Source organism: Cariama cristata, unplaced genomic scaffold, assembly GCF_000690535.1.
Source record: "Cariama cristata isolate BGI_N322 unplaced genomic scaffold, ASM69053v1 scaffold14565, whole genome shotgun sequence".
Taxonomy (NCBI): Eukaryota; Metazoa; Chordata; class Aves; order Cariamiformes; family Cariamidae; genus Cariama; species Cariama cristata.
Genome location: NW_009615910.1, coordinates 80331 through 91197, shown reverse-complemented (window position 1 = coordinate 91197; position 10867 = coordinate 80331). Strand labels below are relative to the sequence as shown.

At 35.7% G+C, this 10867-nt stretch overlaps 1 protein-coding gene across 1 annotated transcript in view; it reads right to left on the bottom strand.

Moving 5' to 3' along the window:
• Positions 1-618: 618 nt before the first annotated feature.
• The window catches only part of CCDC171 (coiled-coil domain containing 171), a gene marked incomplete at both ends in the record, with an annotated part of 88659 nt that continues 78410 nt past the window's right edge, over positions 619-10867 (bottom strand). Inside the window, 2 exons of the mRNA XM_009699986.1 lie at positions 619-673; positions 3725-3870. Coding sequence (XP_009698288.1) covers positions 619-673; positions 3725-3870 — 201 coding nt within the window. The remainder of the gene's footprint in view (positions 674-3724; positions 3871-10867) is intronic.

Below are 10867 nucleotides of genomic sequence, written 5' to 3'. Positions count from 1 at the left end.
CTTTCTCCCAAATAATTAATATATACAGCTTTGCTGGATGTTCAAAGAATGCTATACCAGCACAAAACAGTACAAGTCAAAGAGACAACTTAAGATTATTACTCAATTTAATAAAGGTTTTTAAAAAAATACCATGAAAGTTTTTCATTACAGGTTAATGCTTACTGTCTTTCCTTATTTTATTTATCATATATCAAAGATTAAAGTAGCGTGCACAAAGTCGTATGTCTTATGGCCACCATGTATGTGACCTCACCAGATGATCTCCACCTTACTCAGTAGAGAGTTAACTCAGCGGCAATTACGAATCGTTTGGATGATCAATAGTCTTCACTCGGTAACCAGAAATAATGCTCGGTGATCGAGGGAAAGAAGGCGAATTTTGTAATAAGTTTTATATTAAAAATAAGAAGTTCATGTACCATAAAATTGTATTTTATTTCACTAAATATGAATAGGTTTTGGAGACGAAAGAAGTTGAAGGTGGAAATCTAAACTCTAAGGAAAGGAACTAGCTTTACAGTAACTTCTACTCCTCTCCTTCCCTGAGAATAAGCAGTTGTAAAACCTCAATGTGTTTGGAAATACAAATGCAGAGGGAACACTTCAAATTCTTACCTTAAGAAGAGTGGCTTCCACAGATTTCATATGACTAATAATCAATTCTTTGTCTCTATTACAAGAGAAAAAAACAGAGCAGTTAATAGAACTGATGCTCTACTGATGTAGAAATTAATTTTCTGCTACTTTATAATCAACACATCTTTAAAAACAATTGTTGTTAACTCAAATTGTTATGTTTGTCTCTCTCCTTTTTACATCTCCAATGGAAACTCTAAAAAATAGTTCACCAACCACTATTTGGCACATTTCCATATGAAAGAAGCTTCTGCTGTGGATAAGCAATTAAACTAACTGTATTTATAGGCATATCAATGAACAACTATTGCATTCTTGAAGAAGAAACCTGCAGTCTTGGATAGAAAGGGCATGTTTAATGGAGTCCAGGCTCTAGCAGGAAGAGATCACATTCCTATACTGGAACACAGAGATAAATTCTGTTTTTCATCAGTTATATGGGCCTCACAACTATGTACCTACATGCATATAAGTCATCCTGTTTTCTCTAAACCTGACCATTCCACTGGTCCTTTTCCAAAAGAAGTCCACTAAGGATCCTATTCTTATGAAACAGAAGTTTGGAGAACAAAATTCTACTCTCATGCCTTTTTGTAGATTAGGGCTTCAGTAAGAAAGACAGCTTTGATCAGTTATGCTGCCATAAAAAACTTTGGTCTCATCTGATGCATCGACAGAAATGGAATTAAAGTTGCATAATACTGTATGACTAAGGAGAACAGGACAGCGTGACCAAAAAAACACCACAGCAAATCAAATAGAATCCATGCCAGAAAAGCTGATACACCTTAATACTCCAGGACTGTCTTTTATCTTGCCAGCTATGTGAATATTTTGTCTGAGCTCTTAACAGTTCCTAAAACAGAACTCAAAATCAGGGTAATCTTCTGCCTGGCATGAACACTGCTTCCTCATTTCTTGATTCATACTATCCTAACAGCAAATACAGGAAGGTGGCTAGAAAAGTAGGATTAGCTTTTACACTCCTAGTAAAGCTGTCACATTTTTTTTTTTTCCTCTTTTCAGGATCCTGCCTTTCTTTGGACTAGACTGACAGGGACATGCTGTTCACCTTCTCTGCTGGCTCCATTCATGTAGCAACTGCTATTTCTCTGGGCGAAGTCAGTTCTAGAGAGCCACTTCAACACCATTAATTTCTGCCATAAGAGTCAGATTGTTGCTCGCATGTTCTCAGGTGTTCATCATAAAAAGCAAAGTATCTTTAGATGGACTTTTGGACCTAGGTTAACAGGTAGTCCCCCAGGTTCTTATTTTCATGAACAGAAAGCCCTCTGACTACAGTTGATTTATTACCTTAAATATAATCTTAAAATAAAAGTCTGGTAATAATTTGTTTAAAGCACCTGCAAAAAAAGTTTTAAAAACTAATCTGTTGCACCTTACATGCCAGGATCCACATTTCATTCCATCTTTACTTCATACATTCATTAACTTCTACAGATGTAAGGGAAATTGGATTTGGATCATAGAACTATTGTTTAGGATTATTATCCAGAAATGTAGTTCAGGCATGAGGAATTTGCTTTATATCATCTTTTACACAATAGCTAGGGTGAAGGTTTGATAGAGGGTTTCTGTCTAGCAGAGAAATGACCAAAAGGCTACTAAATTTCTGTTGAGTTCACTGCTATCAGACACTTCTATCAATACTGCTTCCTACTCTGGAGGAAAGTGGAACAGAACTGCTAGCCACCACTGCAAGAAAATCAAGATAGCCATTCTCAGAATAAGCCAGCCATCTTGCTACCCTTTAAAGCTGTACAAAAGATTAGGAAAGAACTTGAAACACACCCATGCATTGGTTACAATCACTCGGGTTACAGAAGAGGTACTAAAATAAGATTTTCTGGGTGAAAGTAAAGTCTATTTCATTTGCTTTGCCTATATGTTCCAAAGGGAAAAGAAGACATCTGTTATGAAGAGTTGGTAGAACAAGAAATGGAATGCATTTTTTCCTTGTCAATATTCAACTACTATATACAGAAATAAAAACAATTTTAAAATCACATTAAATTAATCTTTTCTGAATATAAGAAGGGCCACAGGGAATGATCTTTACTAGAGTGCGTAAAATAGGTTGGTGCAGGTGAAAAAGGGGCAAGCTTTCCAGAACAAATGCTTCTTCAGGTCACATCTTCTTTAATACACTCATACCAAATTAACAGTTGTCATTTTACTTAGCTTGTTAAACATTTCACTGATAACTATATTAATTACATTATTTCACTTGTGCATAAAGCCCTTAAACTTCCAAGCCATTGGTTTTCAGAGCTTAAATGTATGCCAGGTATAAAGAGAAATTTTAATTTTAAATTAAACTTTTTAAAAATCTTAGCCACGGACCAACAATATTCAAAGTACATGCTACAAAAAGAGTAACAGATAACAGAGTCTGCAAAGATTTATCTTTTTATCTGACTATATCACTCTAAGAGGTTAGTAATAATCTCATTCAAGTCAATGGAACATCTTTTGACTACCAATCTTTTCAAGATTGGTCCCTGTACATTTCCTTCCACTCTCCAGGTTATGTTATAAAAAGGCATGGGATTTATGTCTAAATCCAAAACCCTCTGAAATCAGTTGAAAGATCTATCCTGTTCCACAGATAAGACTAGGTCCAAAATGGGTTTCAGCCTCTTTGGCAGCTAAGACCTGTCACCTAGATGATGTTTCTGTATTAATTATAAATAAACTGTATCTCTCTATAAAAAGATGACATGGAAATAGAGAACACAAGCAATCATTTCTTAAATAAACTGTGTGTTAGGGATCTGCCAAAGAGATGTTGTCAAATTAGTAAGATAATTGGCAAACAAAAATGTCCATGCTATTTCAGCGCCCAGAATTTGGAGCACTATTACGGCATAACTACAGAAAACATACCATCTGGTATCTTGAACTAACAGTTTTCTTTTTAGAAGACTATCACTGAATTTCAAAGAGAGACAGATGTACTTTTGTTTTCTAGGATTACATTAGCCAGGGCTAAAACCCTGTGCATGAAAGTAAGAATTGATCTTTTGTCCGTTTTAAGTGATCTCCCCAAGGTCCCAGTGCTCACTTCGCTGCCATGCAGAGGGCACTCTCTGCATCACGGATGCTCTCTTTCAGTCGACGCTTGTCCTGCTCCAGCTGGGTAAGAAGTCTATTGAGCTGACGCAGAGATTGATCTTTTCTTCTCAGCTCCATCTTTGCCTCGGAGAGTCTCTGCAAGCAGACAGAAAGCAGAGTTACTTGTCAGCCCAAATAATTAACGTCAATTTATGCCATAGGCTATTAAACAAAGTGGAAAACAGACTGACTGTGAAGCAGATTTGGACCATTACATACTAAGGTTTTATGAATTCTCTAGCAAAAACATTACTAACTCAGAATCCTCCACTTTTTAGTATATTGCTTATGTACAAAAATGTTTTATAAAATGAAGTGATTTGTTGATCAAACAGGTACATACACTATGCTACAGGTATTATATTTACAAATACCTGATCTAAATACTGTGGAAATGACCAAGAGTACAGCATTAAAGAGAGCAGAATATTCTCAAAACTTAATTTAAAATGAACATTAAAGAAAAGAATTCACAAAGAAAGAAGGGGAATAAACAAACCAGCCTTTATTTAAATATTCTACACTATTCAGAAATTTCAGGATTAAAAAAATAAGAATCTAATATTCTCTGTTAGTGCATTAAGTACAGTTTTGCTGCAATTCTTGCTAAGAATAAATCACTATTTTATGCTGCTTTCACTATTTTAACATTAGTTTTTCAATATGCAAAATAGCACGTGTATTTTTTTTAATGTTTCTCTCTGGCTTAGAATTAACACAACATGCTTTAAATCAATTCAGATTAATCCAATAGATGACAAATAGCACACAGAACTAATTAACACAGAACCTGGCTAGTTGCTACTCCTTTCTGCTGGGATAAATCAATACTTTTACAGACCAGAGTATTAATAATGTGATTTAATAGTTTGCTAAATGTTACATTTTACTTAGAGCTGTTAATTGCCTTTTTAGAATGAAATTATAATAGAAGGCTATAAATATTCTTTTACAAAATGCAAATTCTTTGACAGATTCTAAACCAATATAGAAGGACAGAGAAGGCTGCACACTTGCAAGACTGAGCTCTTGCACCTTGTTTTCAAAATTTATGGATATGTTTTCTGCTTCAGTTCTAAGAATGCTCTGCATAATTTGTACTCAGGAGTACTTGATCTAGACTATGGAACACAGAGAGTATGTATTATGCTGTGGATATGTATTAAGAACAGTATAAACAAAAAGCTGACAAAAATTTGGAGGGCACTGAAAACTTACCTAACCTGAAAAAGCTTCAGAGCTAGCTAGGAATCAAAGGCACTTCAAAAACCAATATGCCAGAGAAAATTTCTATAAAGTACAGCACAAAACTGCATAATCCTGCAAAATAAACTGAAATCTGCAGATTGGTGTAAGTTTTCTTCAAACATTTCTCAAGACAAAAAAGCAACCAGTTATTTCAACAGTGTATTTGGAAGGTACACTACCATTACCTGAACATTCTGTTCAGCAATTTACAAAATGGAGACTGAGATTAATCACTGTTGTAAGAAAAAAAAACAATCAGGAGTTTAGTTAAGGAACTTTAAACCACAGAAATGTTAATATTAGTCTTGCTCAGATTACTGCAGGTTGAATAACTCTATTCTGGCTCTTATGTCACTATATTTGATGAAGAATGCTATTTGTCACCTAAGAAAAGATTAACACACAAGTCTCATTCTTCCACTGCATTATTAGCATAAAGAGATCCAAAATCAGAAGTGTTGCTTTCAGACATTCTACCCCAATACCACTGGCAGCTATCAAACCTCTGTCTGAACAGCTGAATTTGCGAATTGTCAGGTTTTCAGAAAAGATTCTTCCAAGAAACCAGATGCAGATTAGCAAGGATAAAAGGAGCCGGCTTTAATTTAAGAACAAAAACATTATCTTCTTCCATTTATTGTGTCTACTGTTTGTTTGTTTTAGACTAAGTCAGCATTGAGGAAACACTCTGAAAACTGAGTCAAGTCCCCTCCTCCCCACCCATATTCCCATCTTTAGACAAACAAAATTTACTGAACAGAGAACAATGTCTCTGGCGCCAATGCTTTGACCACCTCACTTTCCCATCTGATTGAAAAATCTGTTTTTAAGATGCAGTCACAGGACTGAGCTCTGGCCAATGTAGAACAGATAATTCTGCTAGTATTTTGATGCAAGCAACTTTTGGTGTAGAGGCTGCTGGAACAGAGTCTGCCTCCAAGATTCTAGTTGTCTAAATGAAAGAAAGACAGGATAATAGGAAAATTATGCATACATATTTCATTTGTATTAGATAGCTATGCTTCTACAGGGGCTGAAGAGTTGTCTGCTCCCGCATAAAGCTTTCATCACTGACCACAAATGGTGAAGAGACCCACTAGGTGTCAAAATCTTCTGGGAGCTGCTAACTAATCTTGCTTACCTATTGTAAGTGCAGGCCTATTAATAAGGCAGTAACAGGGATGAAAGTATGAAGCCTAATTCTTTGAGAGGCATGGCCAGCAATCCACACTAGCTGGTGACAAAGCAATACAGAAATGATTAAATCAAATATCTCACTAAACAGCTGCGTCATGATATTCAACACTTTCACCATTATTTACAGAAATCTCCAAAGGATTCAGACTTTACCTATCAATAACATTGCAATGTCTAAGCAAAATGTAAACTGATTTTAGCTCTGTAAAAGCAGTTTCCGCACTCAATTGAAGCTCCTTGCTATTGTGGGTTAAAGTCAAGCCTTGGAAATTGCTCAAACACAGTGTGGAGTATTCTAAAGTAATGGCTGCTAAGCCCCTCTTTTTTTCCTTCTTTAGATTGATCTAATTAAAACCCTTGATAAACTTTATGGACTCTAATATTTCCAGCTGAGTGACTGAAACCAAGAGGGTGTGCCTCAAGGCAGCAAGGCAACAATGATAAGCAGCAGGTTAGCCACTAATTTCTCAGCCAGGGTAGATTGTGAAAGTGCGATGTTCTGATATCCAAGAAAGTGTTCAGGAGAGAATAGGATAAATCAAGTTTAATAACTCTGCTCCTAATTGTTCCCTCAATGCTCCACTCTAATTACTTGGAGAACTCTCCTGACTGTCACCTGATATTAAGTTGTTGGAGGCTGAGTGTGAAGCAGTGAGATAATCAATAAACATTTAGTGGGGAGAAGAATGAAGATCCCGTTAAGCAGTGGGAACCTGCAGCACCCAAAGCCCTTCTGCTCATGAGAAAACCTATGGGAGAGCCATAGTGATTGCAAAGCAATAATCCAAAGCACTGGTTTTAGGCCTTGAGGCCTTTAGGCAACAGTACATTTGAGAAAAAAAGGTTAACACGGTCACCCTAATTACAGCCCATTTTCACATTCTTCATATATAAGCAAAGACAAGCCAATTAGGTAGAAAGGAAGATAAGGGAAGTTTTATTTGTATACTAATTAAACCCCTGATGAAATTAAAGGAAAAACATACAGCTCTGTAATTGTGTCTGAGAAAGGTCACTTCAGGTTCAGTTATCAGAAAAGCACAGCCTTGAGATATTTCACTTAATCCACAATATAGCCCTTATTTTGCCCCCCAGGTCTTAGTATTTACAAAAATAAGAAAATTTCAAAACCTGATAGTGCATTTATCTTGAAATGTTTTCTGTGGACAATTACAACTGTTAGAAAGTTGAGGCTAAACATGATAAGAAGAATGAAGGTTTTAAAAACCTACTATGCCTGCACGCAGCTCTCCGAAGATGCTGAGCTTTCACTTTCAAGCACAAGTGATTCTGAACCAACTTAGAAGCCAAACTCCAATTTATTGACATTCTGTAAAATGCCAGTTATCTGTTTAGTTCAGATGTTTAGGCATTCAGGTGCTAATTCAGACATCACTGCACTCCCTCCTCTACAGTCCACCAAAATCTCAAAGATCAGTTGAGTTTTCATCAGAATCCTTAGAAGGAGTTCCCTTTACAGGTATTTTAGATTTAGGCTTTTTTTTCTGAGCATGAAAAACCATTTGTTTGAGAGAACAGCAAGTAACTGAGAGTACTGATGAAAAATCTCATTGGGTATTTGTTGGCTGGGTCCTTCCACAAATAATTTTAACAAGCTTAGGCTTTGCAGTGAGGAATCTTATTTCTTCAAAACCAGTTACAAAACAAATCAAAGTTTAACACTGTCATTCTTTATACACAAAAAAGCACTCTATTCAAAAGATAACAGATGGACAATCATTCTAGATGAATCATGACAGCCATACAGTTTAAATTCATGCAAAGCATGTGACACATTTATACTGAGAGCATATTTTCCAAGATCAACTAAAGCTAGATCAAACCGCTTACTAAATTAGGTTTAAATTAAAGAGACACAACACAGCACTACAAGATATGCAAATATACTGCAATATGTGTATTATGAACTAATTTGTGAAATTAAAGATTTTGCCTTCAGGATGAAGTTTTATGTGTATATTTTCCATTTATATGCAAAATATTACTTTTTGAAAGATCTGTACACTGAATACATCCTGAAAACTGTCCTACACACATAACTAATAAAATTTCACAATGAAATAAAGAATACAAAGTTTAGCCAATATCCATTCCTCCACCAGTTGAAACACACTTCCCATTATCCCCGTCAGCAAATATAATCATCTGGATGGTCTCTGAATGCCCCTCAAAAGACAGTCTACAGATAACCTACAGAAGTCTTGCATCTTCAAAAGGTCCAAATACAAAAGGTACAAGAAGTTACATTAATATTTAATGTCAACTGTATTTTTAGTGTGCATGACTGCAATGCAAACTAAATTACAGTAGCTCAAACTATACAGTTGAATTTCCACAGGATGTTTTCTGAAAGAATTCCTACTTGTCAAGAACAACTCAAAATGAAACTACTTCTATCAAAATAGCAGATTAAAAAACTCAGGGAAAAAAAGTTCTGTGGCAAAAAAAAAAGAAATCCATAACTGACAATTCTCATTCATACATTAAAAAAAGAAAAAAAAGATACACATTTAGACCTACGTTAACAAATAAGATAGATTTATACTTCTCAACTGGAAACCAAACTGCAATATCAACATACTATATTTGGATTTACTGTGTGATTCATAGTGGCTGCAGTGGTGTCTTAGAACAGTTTGAAATGAACTCCATGTGACTGTTCTGCTCTTGCAAAGCAGACCTAACCTGAGTCTGACCACCCATAACATCCCTTCAATAACAAATGCTTTCACATGCCCTTTAAACTTCTCATGGAAAAGAAAAATGAGTTCTCAAAAGGACATTTGAATGAGTTGTATCTGCTTTGCCAAAAAAGCAGTGATTTTTTTAACCTCTTTGCTACTGGACCCTCATCCTGACAGTCGCAATCTTTTCATATGCTGGCATTCTGAGAAAGGACATACCTGATGACTCTTCTCTGAAGTACGTGATGTAGCATGGAAGTAGTTAAACATAGCTTACAGATCACAGTGTACCTAACAAGGTGCAAAATGGCTCCATGTCCTTGAAAGTGCCCTGTGTAATGAGGTCACAGAGCATGAGTGGGTCTACTAAGCAAAACAGTAACATCAATCAGCAAAATTATTTTAATAAATACCCAACAAAATACCGGTGAATGAAGGGATACCTGCAGACATATTTTCACATTTCTGACACAACGTCAAACACAATTGCTTGTGATTGTTTCATATAAGAAACCCTCATAAAATTGGAGCACAAACTATGCTAATAGCAGAAAGCTTTAGTCAAATCAGTATCATAAAAAATTCAAGCATCATCTAAAGACGATTAGAAGTTAATTGATGGTGCAGATAGCTTTAAAAGCAGCTGTGATGTAGTTACTCTACAAGATCTAGAACCTGAGTATTAAGAAACATTTCAATTAAAATTTATTCGAGAGTCACTCAATGGATCGGATGGGGAAAATGCACACATACTCATCTTGCAAGAGACTTTGCTTTACAAAAGCCATTTGAAATTGTAGGCACTCAAATTTTGAAAGCGAATGGCATTATATATGTACATCTACACAACAGTCCATTTATTGACTGAAGCATAGCTCTCAGACATCCAAGCAAGTTTCAGTACCACAAGCATTTTACCTGCAGTGGTTCAGGCTGGACTACAGTGCCTCAAAGACTTAAAGCTAGGTTTAATATCTCTGTGCTACAATGCAGACTTATTTCTCAAGAGAAACTCTATTCTGATCAACAAGAAAGGAATGCATTTTTCAATTGCATTAGCTCTAAATGTCTAGTAAAGGATGACCAAAGATGCTTGATGAAGTCACTGAGCTGTGTATGCTTTAAAGTGAATTAAAAGAGCTTATTAATTTAAACATGATAGCTGTTGCTGAATAATTTCACATAATAGCACTTCTTGCAGAAGAGACATCCCATGTTCACATGTCACTCAGCTTCAGAGTAAGTAAAACCAAACAAAACTGTGGAATTTTTTTAATGAAGTAATCACAAAATAGAAACTGCCCACACATAGGCTTAGATCTTCATGGACTGTTAGTATTAGCAAACAAAAGTATTGGTGTTAAAATGTGATAGCTAGGTACACTGCTGCATTTGAAGAGAAATAGAAGTTGAAAAAGTTGAGGGACACCCTTTTGAATATCAAGATGCACTGGGCCTTCCAGACATACACTAATCCAATCAGAGATAATAATTAACCCCTACTTGTAAACAATGTTTTGGAAAATGTTAAAGTACATAATAAAATTTATGCATATGATAACCTAGAAATTTTTATCATCTTCTGAGCTAAGTGAATTATGTTAGTATTACTGGAAAGCTGCAGAGAAGGATTATACAACCTTAAAGGAACAAAGACAATTTTAGGAAAACTCAAGCTTTATCACTCTGAGTTTTAAATGTATTAGAAAAACTCTTGATGTTAAGAGAGAATGTATTTTTGGAATCACATGCACGGTGGCATGAGTACATGATCATTTGCTCCTCATTCACCTCTGACATACTACCTCAGGACTGATGTTTCTTTTTTCTCCCTCGAAAAGCAAATTCCTTTCCCACTACAATACCTAACCCTGCGCAACTGCAGACTAGATAGGATCCAGCCCTGCAGGAGCAGCAGATTTTCTGTGCTTTGGCAACGTCAT